Raw genomic sequence first — 26,504 nt, forward strand, 5'->3', positions numbered from 1 at the left:
GATTCTGCCATGGGGGAATGCTATGGGTTTTCTGTGGGTTGTGGGCTTCTCCCCCCAGTTCAATATTGCTCCTGCCCTATGTGTGCTAATTGAGACTTCACTAATGGGGCTGTTTAATTACTTTGTATGTAAACAGAAAGAAGTGGTGATTTTTGTAACCAGAGTTATTCAGATTTCTCACCACCACCACAAGACTTGAGTATTTTCCCAACTTGTCAAAGAAAGCTTGGCAGGATTCACCCATCTCTACTTTTTCACTGGACATCTAGGTAATGTCACCGAATCACTATACAGCTATGCTTTTATTATACTGCAGAAAATTCAGTTTTGTGTACAGCCTTCTTATTTTTGCCCCCAAGGTCCTCAGGCAGATGTGGGTAGGCTGTATGTGGCCGTGACTGGTGCTGGACTGGTGATTGGGCCATTCATTCTCTCTTATACTTTCCCTCCCTCTCTCATACGCTTGAGGAAGAAGTGCATGGGGAAGTCTGGGTAGAGTGTGGTTTATGTGGGGATGGTGTGTGGGGATCTCTCTCTCTCTCTCTCTCTCTCTCTCTCTCTCTCTCTCTCTCTCTCTCTCTCTCTCTCATAGGCGCCGACTCCATGGGACCTGAGGGGGCCCGAGCCCCCTAAAAAATCATTTGGGGGGGCTCTGCCCCTCCAATAATTTAAAAAAATTATTACCGTATTTTTCCCTCAAAAAGAGGAAGCGGCTGCTTTCCTGCATTCTGCCTCAGGGTCTTACTGCCCACCCTCCTCTGTTTCCTTGCTGTGTTTGCTCAAATGGAACAAAGAGCAGGGAAAGCCCCTCCCCTCCAGGCAAGCAGGCAGGAGGGAGAGAGAGAGAGAGAGAGAGAGAGAGAGAGAGAGAGAGAGAGCGTGCGAGCTGGCTGGCTTGGGTGGGTAGGTGAGGGAAAACTTTTGCCTTTCTTTCCTCCTTGCCGTTATACCCCTCCCCTGCATTCTTAGCCAGCTGCTTCTCTGCACACCCCTCTCGTGCTCCTTGTCCGTTCTGTGTTTTTCCTTCCCTCCCCACTTAAAATGTGGTTTAAAAGCATGGATCCACATGGATCCTCAGGATCTTTGCATTGGGTCACCCCAAATTCACCATCAGATCACATAGCATGTCCATGGCTACAGCCTGCCCCCCAAAAATCACACACCCACTGTTGCCTGGGGCTGCAATGGTGCAAAAACGTGGTTACAAAACATGGATCCACAGGGATCCTCAGGATCTTTGCATTGGGTCACCCCAAATTCACCATCAGAGCACATAGCATGTCCATGGCTACAGCCTGCCCCCCAAAAATCACACACCCACTGTTGCCTGGGGCTGCAATGGTGCAAAAACGTGGTTACAAAGCATGGATCCACAGGGATTCTCAGGATTTTTGCATTGGGTCACCCCAAATTCACCATCAGATCACATGTCTGTGGCCACAGCATGAAGCACAAAAATGATACATCATTAATATTCACCGCCCACGGCGGCAGCCAATCGGCTGCCGCAAAGGGCGGGCCCTCACAGGTTCACTTAAGGTCGGGGCAGCCCGGGGCTTGCCCCTTTCGTTCCCCCAGCAGCAGCGGTTTGGAGGTCTTGGCCCCCCCCCAATATTTTTTATAAGTCGGTATGGGCCCCCCAATATTTTTTATAAGTCAGCGCCCCTGCTCTCTCTCTCTCTCTCTCTCTCTCTCTCTCTCTCTCTCTCTCTCTCTCACACACACACACACACACACACACACACACACACTTTCTCCTCCCCATCAGTCATGTTCTCCCCAGTCTGTCAAACAGCAGTTTGCTGGACTGGGGGAGTTCAGTTTACATGGGTACAGTACTGTGTGCGGAATGTCCTGTCTCCCATCCCCCCACGCATCACCCTTGCCATGTAAATTGAACTCCCCTCCCCCCGTATGGTAGACAGAATCCCAGTTTTTGCAGCCACAGCTAGTCATTTCCTGCTCCTTCTCCTGTCCCCTGGCTTACTTCCCAGGTGGGGATTCTAAGGTATGTTTGCCAGTTAACGTGGTGGTGGTTGGAGGAAGTTGCAGAAGTGGCATGATTAAGCACAGATCCAATTGGTCTGTCAATTTGCCTCTCAGATGTTGCTTTGTATGCCAGTGGTACACACAGGACTGATAATCCCAGGCTTGCTGCTGGACATGTAGTTCATCTCCAAAATGTTCTGTATTTGGGGGGGGGGGGAATCCAATAATTTAGTTGGATGCATTAACTGACATTAAATGACATTACTGTATAAACTTTGTAAAATAATAATAATAATAACAGTTTATATGAAGTAAAAATAATAATCCTGCATATAGCATCAATTCACCTTACTTCATTACCATCATTAGAGCCAAACCCACATACCAAATTACATTAAAATAATTAAATGTCTCTGTGTGCTTTGTTGGGCCTTAAATGTTGGTAGATAAGTTATTCCTCCTAAAGCGAATGATATTAGGAGCGGGGACTTATGGCTCTTGTAGTTGATAATAAACAGAACATTTAATTGTGAAAGTTGAAGTTGAAAATGCTGATTCAGTAGTTGGGAAAAATACATTTAGGTTAAATATTAATTTAAATGTCCTCAATAATGGGTACCTATGCTATTTAAGGAAGTAATTATGCCACAGTGTAGTCAACAAGAGTATTGATTAGAATTTAATTCACTGCAAGAAGACTCCAATCATTCTTAACAGAAGTTTTTTCCTCCTCTTTAACAGTATACTGAAGCTTGTCTCTTTTTTGGTTCTTTTTTTTTCCTTTGGTGGTCAATTTAGTAACAAGTTTGCAATTAATCATTTGCTGATTGCAATGAATGGTCTGTCAATAATATGCAGCTCACGCTGCTAAAAGGGTTATACAGTGCTTTATTGTTTTCCTTTTGTCTTGGGAACACTTTGTCTAGCTATGTTTCCTAGAATGGATTTTGAATAGATGTTTTGAAGTAATGCATGCCAGTTTTAAAGAGACACCATGGACTGATTCGGCGTATTAATCAAAATAGGCACTAACTTTTTCTTTTGGCAATTCAGTATACGGACATCTGTTGACTCCTAATACGTGAAGTTGGACACTCTGGCATTACTGAAGAGTTTCATTATCTTAAATGTCATAACATTTGTTTGAATTACTCTGTGTAGGTTTCAGATGCTGAAATTATAATCTTGAATTGCTTAACAGATTTCAGTATCCTTTGAAAAATGCATAAATGGGAGCTTGTTAAGAGTGCCACCTCTCTAATTTTTAATTTATGCAACAATAGCAAAATTACTGCAAACAAGTAATATCCCTAGATTTTAAAATAGTTAAAGAGAGCCCTACAACACTTTTGCACTAAGTAAAACCATTGGTTTTGAAAGGAAGGAATTAATGCTAGTAATATTTTAGACAATAAACAGACGAAGAGCACATTATGCTCAATTTCCAGTTCATAATTCATAAATTATAGTCATTCTAACTCTTTCTGTGATATTGCTTGAGGAAAGATTTGAACTTATTTTGCTCCAAAGTGCTGTGGTTCTTACCCTTACTATGTCCCTCCAAGGAACATAGTTAACAAAGAACTTACACACTGTCTTGGGAAACTTAATTTTACCCATCTCTGTCTATAGCAGCCAGGTTCTGCACTTGCCAGAACTGCACTATCAGTTTATCCTTTGATTCATGACCTCTTTTGGCAGGGTTTCCCAAACTTGGGTCTCTGGCTGTTTCTGGGCTACAACTCCCATTATCCCTAGGTAACCAGCACCAGTTTTCAGAGATGATGGGAGTTGTAGTCCAAAAACAGCCAGAGACTCAAGTTTGAGAAACCCGTCTTACAAGAAATGTTTATAAAAATGTTATTCACAGTTTTTTTGAATTAAAAAAAGACTTCATCAGGGCTGATAGAGTTTGGTTTGACTTGTAATTAGTGCAGCTTTTCCAGAGAGAGATTCCATTTCCACAGTTCAGTGACCTCCCTAGTTAAAGTCATAAAAGGTAAAAGGACCCCTGACCGTTAGGTCCTGTCGTTGACGACTCTGAGGTTGCAGCGCTCATCTCGCTTTACTGGCTGAGGGAGCTGGCATACAGCTTCTGGGTTATGTGGCCAGCATGACTAAGCCACTTCTGGCGAACCAGAGCAGCACACGGAAATGCTGTTTACCTTCCCGCCGGAGCGGTACCTATTTATCTACTTGCACTTTGACAGGCTTTTGAACTGCTAGGTTGGCAGGAGCAGGGACCGAGGAGCAGGGATCTCACCCTGCCGTGGGGATTCGAACCGCCGACCTTCTGATTGGCAAGTGGTTTAGACCACAGCGCCACCCGCGTCCTTTTAGTTAAAGTCATAGCCATCCCTATTTCAGGCTATGGGCATTATTGTTGCAACTTGGAGGGGCTCAGGAGTGGATTTACTTGGCAGGATTGCAGTATGGGTTCCATCATGGCATGGTCCGAGACCACCTGCATCACTACTTCAGCAGACTTTGCCAGGCTGATCCACAGGCACAGATAATCTTCCAGCTTTATTTGCCCTTCTGAGACCTGATAATAACTGCAATCTACTTCACAGAGTTGGTGTGAGGATATTAAAAAGATATAGATTGCAAAGCAATCTGAGTGCTGAAATAGCTATATACATTATTTACTTCTGGTTATGTTAATAGAACAAGCCTTGAGATCAGAAATTCAGCTCCGTTCTCCAGAAGTTATGTGTTTTTATAGGCCAGGCCTGTCACACAGCAAGAATAACATGGTGTCCAAAGTATATCTGCTATGAATTATTTGTGCTTATAGCACAACACTTTGTTATCATAATTGAAACCCTACATGGCTATTAATATTATATAGCACTTGGAGCATGTAAAGTGGTTTACAGCCCTTATTTCATTCATCAATGTAAGGGATAGGGTGATTATGATGATAAAATTAAAGTGACTATAAAGCCGTGGGAAAACACTGTTTAAGGCTGGCCGGTGAATATGACCCAACACAGATTTAACCATGGAAGCCAGTCTTCCCCAGAACGAAATTCCTGCTCACTTCCCTTCTTGGTGAACAGTTAATGTGTACCCATGTTAACGGTGATGAACACCAATCAAGTTTCTTTGGAAACCATTATTTGCAAACCCCCTTCATATGGTTTCAAATTTTGAAGGTGAGACTCTGGATTATAAGGAAGTATACTACAGTTAAAGAGGTTACATGTGTAACTCTAAATAGAAATGTCAATTTTGGTTCTCTCTGCTTCCAATTTTAAGTTTGGTTCCCCACATTTCTACAGCAATTTGTGATTTCTTTACTTTTTATTTTTGGTAATCCTCATGAACATTCTTCAGCGTTTTAGAATTTCTCCTAATATACAGTTTTGTGTCTAATTTTGACTAACACACACTTTTTGTGAGAAATTTGGCTTTGAATGTGATCTAAATCAAGTTTCTCCCCCATCCCTGCTCTAAAGTAGAGCTACCAAAAGAAGCCTTAAACTCATGGAGGGACAGTTTAGGGTTAGGTTAAGAGACAGGAGGCTGCAGATCACATTGTAAAGGCCTGTGGGGCAGAGAAAAGGGAGCAAATTTACTCTAGAAATGGGGAAAACAACATGTATTTGTCCCTGAGCCTAGTTCTCAAGTCCCAAGCCTTGGGTTGCCCTGAAACATTATCTTCCCTGGAGGGGCCTCCTGTTGTTGGAGTAAGGGAACCTTTGAATGCAGCTGCTGGAGCATGCATTGGTTTTATACAAGAACTAATGTGGGTGAGTTATAATTTGAAATTATACACAACACTTGTTTCATAAGCCCACCCTCTACCAAGAGGTTCAGAGGGGGGGAGTTACATATATAATAAAAATCACATAAGAACATTCCACATAAATATCCCATTAGACCAGTGTTTCCCCAACTTGGATCTCCAGCTGTTTTTGGACTACAGTTCCAATCATCCCTAACCACTGGTCCTGCTAGGTTGGGATGATGGGAGTTGTAGTCCACAAACAGCTGGAGACCCAAGCTGGGGAAACCCTGCATTAGACAATCATTAAAATGCCATAACAACTGAAATTCAAATAACATAGTCCCTCCATGAATCAAGCAGCCTCAGTGCAGTATATAGCTAGCATGTCAGTAACATAGAAAATAGCGCTTTATCAAATACCTGTGCAAAAGGTTGTCTCTGACAACCAGATGTCAACAATGGTGCAATATGTGCCTCTGGGGATAGGTAGTTCTAGAGTTAGGGCACTTGTCCTTTGACTCACCTGCTGTATCACCAAGGTGGGAGGGTCCTAATGTTATTCAGTTGTGGGCAGGTCTGTATGGGATTTGTTCCCTCAGATATTCTGTCCCCAAGGTGTCAAGGCTTTAAAAGGTTGCATTTACACATTGAATTGTGTTTGGCAACCACTGGGTGAGATCATCTGAAGATTTGAACAGAAAATGTAATCCGTGTGTCTCAGCACCACTACAAGATAGGCTGAGGATTTTGCTAATGAAAGTTGGCTCTTTGCACTGCAAGTACAAGCCCAGATTTACCTGCTGATTTTGATATAATACATCAAAATACTCCATTTTAAAAACCCTATTAATTCATTTGGCAGTAATAAATAAATAAATACAGGCCTAGCTTATTGAAACTATCTTTCCCCCCCCCCCCTTTGAGCAATCTTGGCAGTGAAGGCAATAGATTGTACTCTTAATGCTTTAAAATCACATTATTTTCAGGATTCAGGAGTGGAAAGCTTTTGTGGATATATGTTTGAAATGTTTTTCAAATAACTTGTGAATTAATGTCTTTACATGACATAATAGAACGTGCCAGCTAAATAAATAGAAGTAACATTTTACTTCAAAATATTCCACTGTCAAGATGACAAAAATAATAAGCGTCTCTTTTGAATACTGTAAGCTGGGTATTAAGTCAGTGGGAAATGTTTTTGCCTCTCTAAATTATTTAGTCAAAACAGATATACAGAAAAGTGTTTCAGCAGGAAGATGCATGCAAATCATTTGTGTGGTATAGAACTACTTTTATTACAAAGTGCAGGTATTTTCACAACTTAAGTGCTTGACTTTAACCCTTCACCCATCCTCTCTATTCAACAATTTTTATTTATATACCCAGACCCATACATTATTCTCTCTCTGTGGTCTAGCTAATTTAGCCAATCCAGGAACTGAGAAGCCATCACAAAGTTTAATCCTTCCCATCTTTAGAATCGGCAGCAAATATTTGCTAGTGATATACACAAAACCCTTTGCCTTCTGCAAAACAAAACAGATCTCCATTTCAGGGAACTTGTGGGGCATGCAGAATAAAAGTGAAAATCGTTTCCATCTTCAAAGTGGCAGTTTCTGCACGGCTATATCACACCTCCCACTTTTGACAGAACAATTTAAAGGGAACAATGCATCATACAATCCCTACTGCAGGGGTGGGTAACCTGTGGCCCTTCAACACCCATCATCCGCAACCAGCATGGCTAATGATCAAGGATGATGATAATTGTAGTTCTGCAACATCTGGGAGGCCACATGTTCCCCACCCTTAGCAAGCACTTTGCCAACAATAGCATTCCCATCACCATGTTAGAAACCCTACACGGGTAGTCATGTCCCTTTTCAGACTGATGTTGCTCATACATCAGCTGGGCTGTGTTTTCCCGTGTGTTTTCATAGGTACCAAGCACCTGAACAGAGACACAAACAAGCTGTGGTGTCAAAATGTATCTGGGTCTCTCATTGTAATCGCTCACCAGAGCTGACCAAGACCTTTTGCTCCCTGAGGCGAAAAGAGGGAGATGTCACCTCCTCATTCCACTTACAGAAACTGACTGTTTTGGCAGCAGAATCTTACTTTAACAGTTGTGAAGGGGAGATAGTTTCATCCACTGTATCTGAGGCATCAGGGAGACCATAACAATTTGTCTAACGTATACAGTGCTGTCCTCCCGCAGAGGGGCTTGGCCAAGGGCCTTAGGAGGAACAGCCAGGGCTGTTGCCTGTGTTTCTCCCCCAGTCTCTGCCGTCTGAGCTGATCATCTCACTTTGCCCAATAGTAGGGCAGGCCCTGTCTGTCACAACAGGTACATCTGAATACTATATACAGTGGCACCTCGGGTTAAGAACTTAATTCGTTCTGGAGGTCTGTTCTTATCCTGAAACTGTTCTTAACCTGAAGCACCACTTTAGCTAATGGGGCCTCCCACTGCCACCATGCCGCCGCCGCTCGATTTCTGTTCTCATCCTAAAGCAAAGTTCTTAACCTGAGGTATTATTTCTGGGTTAGCGAAGTCTGTAACCTGAAGCGTCTGTAACCTGAGGTACCACTGTACAAATATGCCATCCTTTGAAACTTGCTGAGTGTCTACTTGAGTTGATCGAAACCATTCCACTTCCTGTAAAAGCTGTAGTCTATGGTTACTTTTCCCAGTCGAAGCAAAGTCTCTGATTCTTTCTTGCATTCTATTTTTATGAATGCACATTCTTCTTTGTCAGAGGCTTGGCAAGACAGCCTGGTTTTTAATTTTATGTATATTTATTTTACAAATGTTGCCATAGCAAATATTTATTTTAAAAAGAAAGTTATTGGGATGGGTTTTAACAGTTTCCACTTTGAGGATAAAGACAAGAAGATAGCATGTGATATTAGTGAAATTCACTGGAGCGGAAGGGGGGAAAGCAGAAATCTTCTGTTGCTACATTTTCTAGGAAATATTCAAAACTGGTTGAAGAACTTACAATATAGGCATTAAGGCAGAAATTATGTGTGATTACACTTCAGTCTTAATCTACATCTGGCAGCTAACTGAGACCAATGAAACTTACAATTTTGGCACGGTTTGCACATCATAGTAAACTTACTCCCCCTCTAATGTTGGTGGGAGCCATAAACCACAATCCCTGATTTAGCAGTCTAGCCAAACCAAAGATTGTGGTTAGTAATAGCAATAATTTTTAATTTTATTGTTTAGCTGTAACACAACAAAAACAAAAAGAACATTCAGAATTGAGCCACAAATTTAGCTCTAAGTTTCCTGGCTGCCAGCACAGATAAAGAAACTTGCAAACTAACGGTTTTCATTGTCAGATGGTGGAAAAAAACATACAAACTTGCTAGGTGTAAGAAAATTCTTTCTGAGACTAAACACAGATATTTTTCATGATTATCCTTATAAACAGAACATTTGAAGCCACGTACTTGAAATGTTTGGTGTGGGTATGACCAGAGACAAGTTAAAATGTCTTTATTTCCCCAAACTTTTTTTTTAAAATACCACTTTTACTTCTGATTATTTTTAATAAATAATTTGCATTTTACTGATTTTTGCTTTTATTGGTTTAAGAGTTTTTAATACTATGTTAGTGTTGCTGTGAGTTTTCTTGAAGTCCTTTTAAATTGAAAGATGGGATGCAAACATTATGAACACGTGTAGTTTGCTTAGATACTGGCTACTTCTGTTATAAATTAAATTTTACTAATTTGTTTAATTACCTGTGCCAAGCCATTTTGTCATTACTGATCTAATTTAAGTATCCCTTTGACAGTAGAGTATATTTATGCACATATATTATCTTAGAATAGGTATCAGGAAGTTAGCAATGACAGTAAAATTATATATAAAGAATCATTTTAGTTGATACATTACTCTCAAGCCCACCTTTTAAATGCAGAGTCAATAGTTCTGCAATCCATTCTCTCAGCTCTTACTGCGCAACTTAGTAACGGAATAATGCTTTGTAATTTACATTGTTCAGAAACATTTCACTCGCTTACTAAAGGGTTTTATTTAAATGCTCACAGATCTAGGCTAAGCCTTTTTGCTTTTATTGTCAGTACCTATTGTTACATTTATTGATGCTGCTTCTTACAGAATTATAGGCTGTAATGCTGTATAGGCTCACAACCCCATTTATGAAGCTCTTTCTCTGTTATGCTCTGAAGCCCCACTTTGTACCTATTTTCATCTTGACACCCAGCGATGCCACTGGGCAACAGGGTGTTTGATGGACCAGCAGCATCTTCAAGATCCAGAGGTTTTCTGGTAAAGGAGATGGTGCTTCTGTGGACAGTAGCAACATACATACACACACACTCACTCTACCTCTTGGTCTAGCCTGGTACTGGACCAGGCATCCATGATGGTCACAACCATGCGCCTAATTTCAATTAATCTGACAACTGTGCTTTGCAAAAATGGAAGTTTCTGCTGATCCAAGTGTTCCCTATCCCTGCTATAGAAGAAACCCTGCTTCTTTATGAACCATCATCAGAGGTCCTCCTCCTGGTGCCGCCAGCTTGAGGGTCAAGCAGGAATAAAGCTTTCTTAGGAGTGGCAGGCCGATTCTAGATCTCCTTCCTGAGGGAAATTTGCATAGTACCAATCCAGTTATATTTTAGGCACCAGGTTGAAACAAATTTATTTGTTTATCTCCTGTCCCTCTACCTAGGAGGCTTCTTGTGCCTTCATAATGTGCCCTGGGATTTAACAGTGGTTTGGATTTCATTGCCGCTTACGAGTTTTAGTGTGGTTCATTATATTCTTATGGTGCGCTTTATTATTTTTATATGCAGAGAAGTTATTGTGAGGCGCATTTTGGCGACTTTATTTTGGAAGCTATTTTTCTTGCGTTTTGCTAATTTCAAAGGTGGCGTGTAAATTTCCTAACTAAATTGTGCCCAGAGAGTCTTTTGTCTCACGTGGTTAAAAGAACCTCAACAATATTTTACAATATTTTGCATTTCAACAATAAAATGAGATATCTGCTCTTCTTTTTCTCCCCTAGGATGCTTCAATTGCTCACAGGTTTCACATCATGCGAGAAAAACACCCAGAGAAGTTCAACAGCAGGTGAGACCCCTATACACATACACCTTACCTAGCAAGAGAGGCTGGTTTTTTTCCCCCAGATGGCGAAGAAGCATCTGCCATGACAAAGAAAGTTATGAATTTATCATGAATGGAATAGTGTCACTGGCCGCAACATCAGTACACCTTTCATTAAGGTGTGTCTTCACCAGCACTCTCGTCACTTTTCATTTCAGTTTTCCCCTCACTTCCCTGGAACAGATCTTTGCATGTACCCATTTACAAATATTGGCTTGTTTCCTTTTCCCCCTTCTCCTTCTGGAAATGTTGAAGTGGATTCTAATTCTTTTTAGTCCTTATAAATTGCATTGTGCCCAAGCACAATGAGATAAATGAGAGCCAACTTGGGCGGGGAAAAGAGAAGGATGGGATTTGAGTTAGGATTGTGAAATATCCGAGATCCAGGATCATGAAATAATTGTGATTAGCTTCTTCTATAGAAATATGTATAGAAACAAGACATCTCGGTGGAAGCTGAGCTGCAATGGCACAGGAAGCCAGTGTGGTGTAGTGGTTAAGAGTGGTAGTCTCGTAATCTGGGGAACCGGGTTCGCGTCTCCGCTCCTCCACATGCAGCTGCTGGGTGACCTTGGGCCAGTCACACTTCTCTGAAGTCTCTCAGCCCCACTCACCTCACAGAATGTTTGTTGTGGGGGAGGAAGGGAAAGGAGAATGTTAGCCGCTTTAAGACTCCTTTGGGTAGTGATAAAGTGGGATATCAAATCCAAACTCTTCTTCTTCTTTATAAAGGGGTTGGGGGAGAGATTCAAGTTATTCAAGACAGCAAGGGGAGCAGCAAATGAAGTGTGTCCTTAGCAAGCAAAAACAGGTACCTCTGTTAAGAAAATGGTACAGCCTTGTTTCGAATAGACAACTCTGAGGATGTGAACCACAAACGATGACAGATCCAGCATGCTTTCTTTGTGCTAGTATCGGTAGCAGATTGCGTCAAACACTTTCTGTCTATATGAACTTTTCACATATAGGGTCCCCTCCCCCTTCTAGTAAAATCAGTTGTTTTCCAATATTGTAGCCGGAGTAGGTACCATTCTAAATAACAAACTGCTCTGGCATATAAAATGCTTGCCTCTCAAGACCAGCGTGATAGAGATGATGATGCACTGTGTGGTATTTGAAGATCCCTGAGTTGACACTTTGCCATTAGGCATTGCAGAACACTTATTAGGCAGCTGCAGCTGTGAATCCTTATGTTTTGCTTCTACTCACATACTTGTGGAGCCTCTTTCATACTCATCGCAAGAGCCACTGAATGCCGTTTTACAAATATAGTCCTGTCGTTAGGAATCCTAAAAAAAATGTGTGAAATCTGCAAAAACGAAGCTTTACACAAGTTCCTCGGGACGGGTTGGGGGAGTTGTTCACATGAACTGTGCTCCAAAGGTTATTTATATAAATATAATATAAATTATATTAAAATTAAGTAATAATAATAATTTATTATTCATGTCCCACACATCTGGTTGGGTTTCCCCATTTGGGGTAGGAGGTAGGTAGGAAGTGTTAATAAATACACATAGAGTTTCTCATTTGATTTTTTTTTTCTTTCCCCTATTTTTCATTGGGAAGTGGGTAGGGATTTTGTAACAGAAAGCATGATCCTTAAAAGTGCTGACTTGGCGGAGTAGCCTACCTCCCCCAGTTGTCACAAATGCTGTGGTGAATGGGAATTCTGAAGGATTCTTAGCATTTATGTAAGCAGGTTTTGATGTGTTAAATCTACAGGACTGCCTCGCCTGGTATGCCCCGCAGAGGACCTTAAGGTCCATTAATAACCATAGTTTAGAGATTCCGGGCCCTAAGAAAGTCAGACTATCCTCCACCAGGGCCGGTGCCTTTTCAGTAATGGCTCTGGTGGAATGCTCTATCCCATGAGACTAGGGCGCTTCAGGATTTAACCTCCTTCCGTCGGGCCTGTAAGACCGAGTTATTCTACCTGGCCTTTAATTTGAATTCAGCCTGATCATTTATTTCCCATCTCTTCCCTCCCCCTCCCCTTTTATGAAGATCACCCGCTCTGAGACCCCACAGCTAATTCTCCCCTGGCCTCTTCACTGGCCCAGGTAGGACCAATTCAGCCAGCTAGCCCTGGGGATTATCTAAAGCTTATTTCCCCTAAATTGATTTTTGATTTTTGAATTTTATTGTTATTCATGTTTTTATACTGTATTTTATGCTCCTTTTATAATTTAAGTGTTTTAAATTTGTTGTTAGCTGCCCTGAGCCCAGTTTTTGAACCGGGAAGGGCGGGGTATAAATAAAAATGTATTATTATTATTATTATTATTATTATTATTATTATTAGGGACAAAAACAGGGGAGGCAAACCTCAGGCCCAGAGGACAAATGCACCTCACCAGGGGCACCAACTCTTGGGGGTTGAGCCCTTTTGGCCCGCCCCATATTGGGGGGGGAGGGTCCAGGGCCCCAGTGTTCAAAGAGCACAGAGGTGAAACATGGAGCCAACCATAGCACAGCTCCAGTGGCTGGCTCCTTCCCCCAGGTTCGAATCAGCCTCCCACCAGTGGCAGTGCCAAGAGAAGGCGGAAGAAGAGGAGCAGCCAGCCATTGAAACCACATAGTTGCCATGTTCTTGGCTCCTTCTGATACCCTGGTGTCCCGCGTGAGACGTTGTGCCCCCCCCATGGCCCTCACAAGCTGGCACCTCTGCACCTCGTACCCCTGCCAGCCTCTCTATCTTGCTTTCAGCTCTGTCCGCCAGTTGTGCTACTCTCCACAGGCCACACTCCTTGCTGGCACTGCTCCAGGCTCTCCTTAAGAGCTTCTGTCTTTGAACTGTGACAATTCCTCCTTGCTTGCATGGTTGGATATGTTTTTGTGGAATCCCTTTCTGTGGCCCTGCCCACTTTCGCCATGCTCTTCACTGGCGTGCTGCTCCTGGGATATTTCCCTCGATTCTCCGGGTCAGTTTAGTTGTTGACCTGGTTTGGGGGATTTAAATGGCCTTTGCCACCCTATTTGGGAACCATGATAGTTGAAAGACTTCCCCTTTCCATATTAGTCTAGGCATAGGCAAACTCCAGCCCTCCAGATGTTTGGGACTACAATTCCCATCATCCCTGACCATTGGTCCTGTTAGCTAGGGATGGTGGGAATTGTAGTCCCAAACATTTGGAGGGACGGAGTTTGCCTATGCCTGATCTAGAGGCCATGTCCCTGATGCTCCTGGCTTCTGAAGTGAAGTGGAATAGAACTTTCTCGCTGGAGGGAACATAATTTATAGTGCATAGGAAACTCCTTCTCAGCTTCCATAGGCACATTAAGACCTTACTTTTTAGGAGAATCTTGGAAGAGGAGGTAGTTTTAGAAGACATCTGAAGGCAGCCCTGTTTAGGGAAGTTTTTAATGTTTTATTCTGTTTTTAGTGTTTTGTTGGGAGTTGCCCAGAATGGCTGGGGAAACCCAGACAGGTGGGCTGGGTATAAATAATAAAATAATAATAATAATAATAATAATAATAATTATTATTATTATTATTATTATTATTATTATTATTATTATTTGTGTTTGCTGGTAGTTGCTGTTGCTTGTTAACATGCTCACTATTTTAATATTCCAGTGGTTGCTCTTTTTACTGTTTTCATTGAGTTTTTATTGTTAACCAACTGGGAGGCCTACAATCAAGCAGTGTATAATGACATTAAATAATTAAATAAATGAATAGATGTTTTATGAGATACATGAAGAAGCCAGATGGACAAAGAATCTGAAGTACGGCAAATGGGTGTGGTTTCTGAAGCAGCTGTAGATGAAGCTGAAATTGTGGTGATACAAGGTTTTTGGGACTATGAGAACATGTTCCTTGAAGTCTAGAACCACCCATGTGGAACTGTATACTGTTATAAGTTCCTGTATTACAGTGGCGCATCTCCAAAATGGTTCTCTCAAGAATGATTCTATAACAAGAATGCAGCTTTGGGCTAGCCAAGGTCAGTTTAAGTGCCTGCAGAGACAAATGGCAGAAGCTATCAAACACTTGGCAAATGCAGGATTTCTAGCCTCTTAATAGTGAAACTGGTTTATTAGGGTCCTGCTGCATATTTTCAGCAGTTGGCAATTATAAGTTATAAAAAGCTCAGCTAATCATATGGTTTCGGCTCAGATTTCATGTCACAATAAATCATATGCCATTAATAACATCTGCTAGCCGTCTCACCTTGAAATTCATCTATATTTCAAAGAACCTGATGCCTCTAACATTATCTTAAGGAAATTAATTGCAAAAATATATAGTCTTACTCCTTATACTCTTTGCTGTGTAGATACTTGAAAAAATTGAGTGGGAAATCATCTAGTACTGGGATAATTCGCATCATGAAATGTTGTGCAAAATAACTGTCAAAGTTTAATTTGCTGTGCAACTACTATATTATGTTTGCCTATTGTGAAGACACTTCTTATGTAAAAGCACTTTAAAGAAGAGAACAGAGTCTATGCACTCTCTGGCTTGGTTCTCACATCACGCCAAGCCAAACCATGTCTTAGTGTGAATGTGCAAAAAAATCTGGGCTCTGGGAGAGGAGTTTGCAGTTGCTTTATTCCTCACCTATCATTTTGGTACTGTGCTTCATTGAGCCAAACCACAGGCTGGCATGGCATGTCATCTGAACCCAGGCTTGTGGTTAAGGTCTCCTGGACAAACTATGAGCCAGAAACCAAACCTTGCTTACAGCTTATGGTTTGTCTGGAGAGCCATGAGCCTTGGTTCGGATGACATGCTAAGCCAAACTATGCCTTAGCTTAGCACAGTGTAGCAGCAGAACAACTAGAGTGGAGTGAAGCGGCTCAGTTCTTTTCTCTGGAAACCTGCATACTTGTGCATTTGTGCTAAGCTATGGTTTAGCTTAGTGTGATGTGTGAACCAGGCCTCTGTTGTGGATGAACATTCCCATCAGGTAAAGCTCATCCTGTTACTCATGCTGAAAGACCCAAAACATTTTATAGAAACAAATGTCACCTTCTGAACTCTTGTTATGATGAAGAAACACAGCACCCCAAATGTAAATGCATCATCTTGGAAGTAATCAAACTTGCTTCTAAGTTAGTAAAATGGCAGGCAGAGTCTGAAACTCTTTGCCTTCTGATTTTTCTCCTATGTTGCGGTCTTGACATTTTCTGTCTGTCAGTGTAATTATGGCCCTGTTTGGTGCCAATATCTGCCACTTAACATCTGCTGACAGACTCACTTAATAACACCATATACGTAACCATCTTGGATGCCACATGCATAAAGTCATCTACTAAAATATACATAAAGTATGATAAAGTCTCTGAGCCACAAGTATGGAATTTAACTTTTGAGGAGAAGAAAAAGATAAGACAAACGGTACCTACATCATCATCCTTACCAGGTTCCATGTTTTGAAGTAAACCTTATTCTGTGTTATATATCCTTCTAGTACTAAGGTAGATGAGGCCTTGGACTTAATAGTGTTGCTTCAGAGTTTAGGGCTGGCCTGTGCAGCAATAATTTTCATGGAGCGCAATTAGTGCCTGTGATCCTAGAGGACATGCATCTTGCATTTTATAGTGTTTCTAAGATGTTGCCTTCTTAGTTTGTGATTTTAACAGGAAAATGTCAACCATTATTGGATAGCGCCAATCAGGTTGTATGCATGAACCACCATGCTACAAGTTCAGTCCGGTGTCCACTTTTGGCATGTCACTTGACTAGAATTAACTCCCCCCCCCCCCCGCTTTTTGCTAGTTTGTAGCAGCATAACAAACTCTGTATTGTGCTTGTGCTGGACCATGAACATTGTGAAACCTGACAAGGAAAATGGTGTTGTCTATTTCCTGTTTCTTAAAAAAAAAGGCCTTTTGTTAAAGGCTTAAAAACAAACAAAAAACAGTAGTGGTAGATAGTTGTACTCGTAACACCATGGCCCATTTGTTTAGCTATGCAAAAAAGTGTGAAGGGTGAACATGGCCCACAAATAGTCTAGAGAACATAAATAGCACGCAGGCCTGTACTCACCCATTCCAAACCACTCATACATATTCCAGGCCATTAATGCAGTTTCTGTTGAAATCAGCTGAAGTTTTTAATGCAGCTGGAGACTCACCTGTTTGTCCACCTTAACTTTAGGAGTTACTTATGAAAAAAAATCTAAGAAGGGATAGAAAATTAAACCTATAGCTTTAAGCTATTCTTCCTTGGGGGAATGGTGATGCTTCTTAATCTCTAGAACAAGACCAGAATTATTGTGTCAGTGACTGCCTTTCAGTGTACCCTTGAAATAATAGATGTCAGCTTGACAGGGCTCTGCTGTCAGCATAGGAGAATCACAGTCTGCACCACAGGCTGACAAATCCAGGCACTCTTTAATGTTAAGCATCTTTCCCTGCTGAGTTGAAAAATTGCCCAGCATACACTCTGCAAGTACAAACTGTTGATTCAAAACAGATCCATATGCTATAGGCCAATGTCAATAAAATCTAATTTTCTTCAAAAGATGTCAGGCAGGCAACATATTTTCATTACATGGATTACTTTGAGTACTTCAGAGTCGCCGTCCCCATGCCCTGCACAGTTAACCCAGGATGTTGAAGTGTCAACTGTGTATCATCTTATTCATTAAATCAATGGCCGTTCAGTAGCCATTTATTTAATGGGCATGCAAAACCTTTTGGCTTGGCTTAGAAGAAAGCTTAACAGCTACCAGCTTTTGAGAGAATTAACTTGGTTTATTCCAATTTCATTTGAGCCCAGTCAAACTTGTCCATCAGTACTACCATCAATTTTGTACTACCTAAATTTAGTATTACCTAAATAAAAGGGCATAAGCTCCATCAGTGGACCACAAAGGATGAGCACTTCCCATCCATTTGCATCAACAGAGCACCTTTTCAGTATATTAATCTTTAGCTTATACACAGCCTGTAGAAATTTAGAATCTGAAAAACTGGGGAAACCTTAAGTTTACTTTATTTTCCACGGTCCTCCTTATACAGACAGATCAGAGCCTGATTTTAACATGTAAATTCCTGCTTTTTGCAAAGCATTCTTGTTTATAGAGCTGTCCACAGAGACAAAAACACATTATCTAGCATGTCATCATTCTTATACTCTTCCCCCTTGCCTTTAAGCAGAAGAATGAAGTGGAGGCGGCTAATGCATAGCCTTTTAGAAAGTGTATCTTCAACATTTTAGAAACCATTTTTCAGTTCCTGCTTGTGACAATTCATTTGAATTGCTTGTGTTGTTTCTTAACATGTATCACTTTTATGCAAATAAAACTTTGTTTTGACTTGATCACAGTTTGCATTTTTAGAAGTAGCATCATTCAGTCATATTGTTTTTCATGCCTTTGCATTAGGATGCTCGCATAACTAAACACATTTACATCTCATTCTTCAAAGTAGAGGATTGTGTTTGTGATACAGAACATTATCAAGATTGCAGACTTCCAGTGTAATTCACCATCTCCTTAAACAATTGTACTAGTATTTAAACTGGCTTATTCCCATTGAACTGTTTAGTCTGCTGCTGCTGTTGTTGCAACTGCTGTGGCACACATAAAGCATTTCCTTATCCCTGACAAGCATGATGAAGCTGCCCCACTTGTCTTCAAACACATCTATCATACCTTGTTACTGTGTTTTGCCATTGCAATCTTGTCGGCTACTAACTAAAGGGACATAGCTAGTCCAAGGAATTCTGGGCTGAGATGCAATAGGTCCTCTTCTGACCTCATGAAACCTTTGTCACCTCAACCCCCCAAAAATCTATGCCATGTGGCTTCTTCCTCAATCTACAGACATCAAGGCTGAATCACTGAAGTGGCACATGCACAAGTTTTTTATCCTAACGTCATGATGCACTTGCACATATATTCATAGGGATTAATAAAGCAGTGCCCATGAACTCATATATATTGTGATTCATTAGCACTAGCCCATGTACACCAGTGAGACAGGATAAAAGACAAAAACATGGATGAAACAGTGCAGGTGGATTGCATGTTAAGACTTATTTTTGCATTGTGTTTTATCAATACATAGACATGTACGGTACATTAGGCAAAAGGGTGGAAAGATGAGAACGCATCGTTTCCGTAAGAATGGAATACAGTGGTACCTCGGGTTAAGAACTTAATTCGTTCTGGAGGTCCGTACTTAACCTGAAACTGTTCTTAACCTGAAGCACCACTTTAGCTAATGGGGCCTCCTGCTGCCACTGTGCCGGCGCTGCACGATTTCTGTTCTTATCCTGAAGCAAAGTTCTTAACCTGAGGTAATATTTCTGGGTCAGCGGAGTCTGTAACCTGAAGCGTATGTAACCCAAGGTACCACTGTATTCGGCACAAAGTCTTGCTAAGAAGAGTAATTCAAGGCTGCGACAGAATATATCTTCTTTTCCCATAGTCTGAAAAATTGGCTTTGCTAAAATCTTCAGACATCAGTTTTAATAACAAAACCTCTTGTCTGGTTGTAATATCCGGGCTCCATTATAAGTGACATATTGCTTCCATTTTATGACTTTCTGAAGAGTTTGCAACTACTCAGAGATAGCAAACTGTTAAATAGTTTCAATGTTGACCAAATAGTTACAATTTTTTGTATTCAATAAGCATTACTTGTATCATTTAGTATCATATCCTGTCATTCACTGCTTGGTAAACTGCTTTCTTCCTTTTGTTTTACATGCTAAAAGAAGCTTGTGGTCATCTCATTTAAAAAAAAATGTCTGCTTTAGAAGACTAATTAGCTTTGCTAGATTTGACAAATCTGCCATTCAGTCTTTTCTAGAGAAATCATAGTCACTCTAGCAATAGCAACTTCAGATTGAGAAGCAAAGTATACTGCTTCTACTGTATATTTATTGAAAAGATTAGGGAGCTTGAGGAATTTGAACTTTGTAGATTCCTGTGCAAAATAACCTGATTCACAATTCTTGAACCAACGGGTGGATAAACTTAACTCTCCACGTTCCACTCCAGATTTTGCACTTCTGTTAAAAGGTACATTTAAATAAAGAGGTGTTACTGTTTTTCAGCAGGATGGAATTATGCAAAAGTGTCACAGACAGGAAATAGATGTGTTCATTCTTCAGTGAAATGTTGTTTCCTGAATAAAGCACTGTTGACCTTCTTAACATGCAGAATTGTGTTTTGCCATGGTTCTTCTGGAGTGGCTCCCACATATACTAAACCATGTGCAGAGGAATAAATGCATCTAGCGCACTGTGGCAAATAACGCAGCATTCATGCATTACATCTGCCACCTGCATCAAAATTACTCTTTCAAGGACTGCCCCTACTTAAACTTGCTCTATCTTTGCAGAGATCAAAACAACATTTGCATCATTTAGGATATTTGAGTTAATTAATCTTCATCTGTTGAAATGAATATGATCTGCAGAAGTTAGTAGAGCTTCCATCTTTGCTGGTTCTAATTTGACTAGACATTCAACCTCAAAGGAAATTACTTCTGTTTCTCAGCCTCCACATTTGATCTCTAACCCTAAGAAGAAGAGTTCTGGAATTGTTGCCAGGTTCCAGACTATTTGTGTGTTGAAGCTAAAAAACTACCCCCCCCCAATTTAAATAACTATTAGGTATATTACTTTTACTTGGCCTCATATTTTTATGGTTTCTTTGGTCTTGTTAAATTTAATCTGTTATTTATTTTTACCCAGTGTCCCTTATTATATCCTCATGTGCATAATTCCAGTTCACAGGCTTGGTGAAAACAGCAACCCTCACCAGCAGATCTTGCCCCAGTGAGGCAGTTGCAAGGACTGAAGATCCCCACCTTCCCATGGTTCTTTCCTAAGCAATCTGAGCTTCCTTTGTCTTGCCTGCCTCTGCTGTGCCCTCTTCATACATACCTCTGTGGGTTCTGGGAAACTGGGGGGGGGGGGAGCGCAGGAGAAGAGGCCTCATCTCTGCCTCTTGGCCCCCCTCTTCTTCAGCCTCCACTTCTGCCTCTGATTCTGGGCTGCGGTCTGCCACAGACTCTTCCTGCTCACTAAACCCTGTTACTTCTTCAGCTTCCCACACCACCTCCTCCCAGTTTGCTCCCTCTGGCCACTCGTCATCATCCCACCACCAATCTCCTGACTCTGAACTTTCTTCCCTTGGGGGGTTGCCCAGATGATGCCGCCCCCCCACTCTTCTGCATCCAGCCAGTCCATGACGGCTCCTTAACTTCCTTGAACTCCCCTTTTGTTCTGACTTTCTCCCCCTCCTCATTCCTCTTGCTTCTTCTGTTCCTTTAACAGACTTTAGTGTCATGCGAAATAATAAAGGCTGAAGGTTTCAAGTATGAGCCAGGATTTCAGATTTTATTATAAAGTTAAATCAATAGCTACTTAATGCCCTTGGTTTAGTGTTTTAATAAAATAAAATAAAAACTGACAAGCTGACAGACCTGCAGGAAAATGCTGTTAAACCATGTCTGTTGCATGAAATTTAAAGTCTCTCTCTATTTGAGTAGTATTTTCTTCAATACATTATGTCCTTTGACAACTTAGGACAGAGATCCACCCCCCTATAAACTTTGAAGAAATTCCACTGAAGTCAGTGAGCTTGAGGATCCTGAAGTGCATTTTTTTAGTGTGTATTCTTTAGCATTTGTCTATGAACTAACAAAAGCTTGCTTCACGCTTGAAAAAACTCTGGCACACATGTCAGTAACCGATATGACCATATACTGTGCAAGGGTGCAGCAAGGAACAAGTGACATAAATCTCTTTTGGAGACAATATTAGATTTTCTCATGGAGGTAATTTTAGAGAAATGCCTTTGCACATAAATGAGAATGTAAACTTGCCATGTGCACGCTTTTGCCATCTCAAAAGTAAAGGTATTGAGCAGTCCGTAGCATGCTATTTGCAATTCAATATAAAACGTGGCTGCCTCTTTAGCAGTATAGTAGGAATATTTTGTATTTGTCAGAAAGGGTTTTGTGGTGGATATGTCTCTAGTCTAGAGCAAGATTGGGGAACCTGAGCCATCTAAATGGTGTTGGACTCCAACTCTCAAGAGTCCTGAACCTTGATTATGGTGGCTGGGGTTGATGGAAGTTGAAGTCCAGAAACATTGCGAGGACCACAGGTTCTCTATACCTGAGCTAGAGCTACTTAGGCATGTGGCCAACAGACTTTATTATTATGGCCTAAGGAAGGGACACGGGTGGTGCTGTGGGTTAAACCACAGAGCCTAGGACTTGCTGATCAGAAGGTCAGCGGTTCGAATCCTCGTGACGGGGTGAGCTCCCGTTGCTCAGTGCCTGCTCCTGCCAACCTAGCAGTTCGAAAGCACATCAAAGTGCAAGTAGATAAATAGGTACCACTCTGGCGGGAAGGTAAAAGGTGTTTCCGCGCGCTGCTCTAGTTCACCAGAAGTGGTTTAGTCATGCTGGCCACATGACCCAGAAGCTGTCTGCGGACAAACGCCGGCTCCCTCGGCTAGTAAAGCAAGATGAGCACCGCAACCCCAGAGTCGTCTGCGACTGGACCTAATGGTCAGGGGTCCCTTTACCTTTACCTTTTTATGCCTGTTGCAAGTACAAGGAAGTAAGGGGCCCTTCCAGTGGTCTGAAACAGCACGGTCCTGATGTTAGAACCATACCAGCTTAGTTTTCTTTGGTGCAACGAGGAGCTCCTCCTCCTCCTCTTCCATAATGTGAAAAACCAAGGGCCATAGTAAGTAGGTGCCTCTTAAGTAACCAACAAAAGGTGTAAAACATCGGTGCCAAATGTACATCTGTGAAAAAGCAGTTTAACAATTTTGGAGCCAAAACAGAGCAGGAGTGTAGTGGAAGGAGAGCTGACCTCTCCCCCCCCCCCTCCAAGGAGGCTGATATGGGACTAAAGGCATTAGGCTTTAGGCTTCCTGGGGATCTTCCCATCTTCCTTGTTTACTATTTCTGCTACAAGTTGGCATTACATATTGATGTTTGTTCACATTCACTGGTTGCAGTTAACATGGCAGGTCACAATTTGGGTTAAAGGAGCACTTCTCCCTCTTGTTGCTTTATTAGATCAACATTTTTAGATGAGAATTCTTCCTTCTATTTTCCTGTTTATCATAATTTAAAAAGGTGTGATGTGGCCCATTCTGGCTGCAAGCCCTGCAAGGTCACACCTTCATCCTTCTCCTCCTCCTCCTTCTCCTCCTCCTTCTTCTTGAAGAGATGGGGCAGGAAAGGTGGACAATTGACCCTGCACTCTGTCAGAGCAGGGTATTATTCTTGGTTAGGTCATTTCTAGCCTGTGGAGACAGAAGAAGCTGGGAGAAAGTGTGCTGGAAATCTGCTGACTGTCAGTCGTGTAAATTATGTCTCTTGGGAGATCCCTTTTTTACTACTATGTTAGGCATAGAGGATTGGATTCTGCCTTCTGTCCCTGTTATACCTACGTGGCCTTAATATGACAGTGTGAAGACTGGTGCTGAGGATAGCAGGGATCAGAGAGAGCTCTCTGTTGCCCCATTTTCACACAATGAGATATTTTTGAGAATTTCATTTACAAAGGGATAATGGTTATACTCTCTATAAGCATAACTTTTAGGATTGTGCCTACACCTGTTGTAAAGCAATTGGCTCTAATGAAACATCCTTCACACTCAATGGAATTCCTGATTCCTTTGAGCTTCGTGTTTTTCACCTTTTATTGCAAGACATGGCAATAATCCTCACTTTAAAAACAACAAAGAAGTGTAACCGGCAAAAAGCCCCACCTATTTTAAAATGTGCTTCCTTGGGGGCAAGTATGATCTTGTCGGCATCTATAAGTAACATTTGAATCTAAACAAATTTTTGATTTTGCAAGCTAGGTTCACTTTGCATTTTACACATTATGGTGTTCCAGAAGCTTTGTATTGACATAATGAATAAATGAGAAAGACAGACAATATTCTAATGTCCTGGGAAAAAAGTATGTTTACTCATGCACGTTTATATTATTATGTTACTTTATTTATTTTTTTCCTGTGGAGAGGGGAGAAATCTAGAAATGATGGAGAGTTGGCTTCTTGTGGTTCTGAGGAATAGAACAGTCATATATTACATTATAATAGAATAGTTTGGAAAGGTTTTATGTAGCCTAACGAACATGATGGTTTGCGCTGATTAAAGCAGAGAGAAATGTCTTAAAATGTATACCATTATATGTAGCGGTGCCATTTGATGTAGCATGGAGACGAGATGAAGTTGTTTGAAAGTGCAATATACAGTTTGATCTCCAAAGCTCATTAGAATACCTGGAAGAAAGACCACCCAGGATTCTCTGCTAAGTTCGTGGTGGGGATGCAATCATAAATGTGAAATGTTTGGGGAAAACTGAGAAGATTAACATTTCAATATATGTTCACACTTGGTTATAATTACCTTTTTATAATAGCTTAATACACCGTATTTGACAGAATTTCACATATATTTTATAATTGGGTATGAAGCCATCTTAAAGTGATAAGTGTAGCCTATCATGAATGTACCTTGAAATGTTACTCATCAGATCTCCAAAAATGTTTCACTCTTGGACTTTGTGCTATTCTTCTATCAAGGACCAAATAACTCTTGTACTGGGATCTTCCTCTATTGTAAAGTCTTTTAAAGGGGCATGTGCCAAAATTATATGTGTACTCTTAACTCTTGAAGCGGTGTTGACATATAATGTGCTTGAGCGTCTCTGAGTCCAAAATGTAGCATGTGGTGCCAACTGAAGCTTAAACGTCAGCAAGGGACATTTGTTGTGGACTGGATACAATTGGGTGTAGATCAGTGATGGCCAAACTTGGTCCTCCAAGTTTGGTCCTTCAATTCCCATCATCCCTGACCACTGGTCCTGTTAGCTAGGGATGATGGGAGTTGTAGTCCCAAAACAGCTGGAGGACCAAGTTTGGCCATCACTGGTGTAGATGAAGCTCACAGAATGGCCTTTTCTCCCCATCATTGTGAGGCAATATGAGAAGAATTGTGTTGTGGAAATGTTTTGTAGATTATTAGTAATTATATCTTGTTTAGAATTGCCATTAGCACTAATGTTGCATCAATTAAGTTCAAGAGAAGAGTTTTAGCCTTCAAGTCTATAGCCAATTTTTCTTCACTCACCATTTTAAAAATGCATTATCCACTGAATAATGCTGAGTACACACTACAGAAAGAAATATTTTTAGCGTGTGCTAAATTGCAGTTAAATGTAATGTAAAATACATACAGAACATTTTCTCCTTTACAGGTTTAGGAGGAAAATAGCCTTAATTAGTATTTAATGGTTAATACTTAATAAACCATTAAAATGTTGCAATATTAATTTTAAGATGCAGTGGTAGTGGGGACCTTCAGAGACATGGGGTGAAGGGAACTGGTAGCGTCCTTAATATAATGAAACTTAACAATTTTATTTGTAAAGAAAAACATTATTTAATAAAATGACAAGCTGTCCCACTGTAGGATACACTAATTTGCTTTTAAAACTCTGCCTTGTACTCTATAAGAAGGTGATAATTAGGTTTGCAGATTAGAATAGCTTAATCAGACCACTTGTCTAGATGCTTGTTAAAGTACATTTTCCCCTTCATATAAGCCTCCTAATAATTAAAACCAATGTTTAAAAGTCACTCATTTTCAGCATCATTTTTAGAACAAAAACCCCCCTAATAATATGCCGTGCCATTCTTAAGCTTATAAAACTCTTTAAAAGGTTAATATTTGAAAAAGAATATGAGAAGTGATTAAGTGATAAGTTTAGTCATTGCAATTAGATTGGTAGAGCACCTATAATATAAAGCAGTACTCATTCATATCCTGATTTAATTTCTTTCACTGCCATTATTAGTTGTTCCACTTAACCTTTTTTATATAAAAAAAATCACATAAAATTATCTTGCATGAGTAAATTAACACTCATTTTTTGATGTCTCTGCACATGTGAAATGTTGTACCAATATATATGTATGTATCACCAGTTTTCTAATTTTAAACAAAGCTGAAAGGGACAGTCAGTGAATCATTGCATGTTAAGTCAGTACAGGCAGTGTACCTGATTGCAGTACAAATAAAGCCAATAGATAAAATAACAATGAATGTGCAATGAATAGTTCAAGTCTAAACAATTTTAGATTTCTCTGGTTGTCACAGGATTAGAGCTGCATCTACTGGTTTCTGAGTTTCTTCTTAAAAAGAAACCCAAGTCAATTTCCTATACTTTGTATTTTCACAGCATTAAATACTTTTTTACTTGAGTCCAGGAAGGTTGTTGTTGTTGTTTTTAAATGTGAAGTAGACCGACTCAGTTCACTTCAGTGAATAGTTTTGTGTACTCTGAGCACCTACAGACATGTTTTGCTTCTTCTTCTTTTTGGAAAAGACACAAAATTGGTTTCCCACAAAAGGAAATCTCCCAGCAGGAAATACTTTATAGTGAAGACTTCCTAGTATGCCAGAGTTTCTTTATAAAGTCACCATGTTTCTATTCTGATGTTAGATTCGTAACACATTCCTGGGAGGCCATGAAGGTCTTGAATCAGTGTCTGAGAGTGGTGATGAATTGGATGTCGGCTAACAAATTGAGGCTTCATCCGGACAAGACAAAACTGTTCTTGCTCAGTAGAACTGCTTTGTTTTGATCAAAAAATCAGGTGTACAGGTTTGTGTGTGTGTGTG

General features: G+C 40.7%; 1 protein-coding gene across 6 annotated transcripts in view; it reads left to right on the plus strand.

The window, feature by feature from the left end:
- Positions 1-26,504, plus strand: part of DGKB (diacylglycerol kinase beta) — a 269,619-nt gene that overhangs the window by 156,670 nt on the left and 86,445 nt on the right. For all 6 annotated transcript variants that reach the window (XM_081883233.1, XM_081883235.1, XM_081883232.1 and 3 more), the window contains one exon: positions 10,771-10,835. In XM_081883233.1, the coding sequence (XP_081739359.1) occupies positions 10,771-10,835 (65 nt within the window). The remainder of the gene's footprint in view (positions 1-10,770; positions 10,836-26,504) is intronic.

The sequence above is a fragment of the Podarcis melisellensis genome (assembly GCF_964234715.1).
Source record: "Podarcis melisellensis genome assembly, chromosome: 12".
Lineage (NCBI taxonomy): Eukaryota > Metazoa > Chordata > Lepidosauria > Squamata > Lacertidae > Podarcis > Podarcis melisellensis.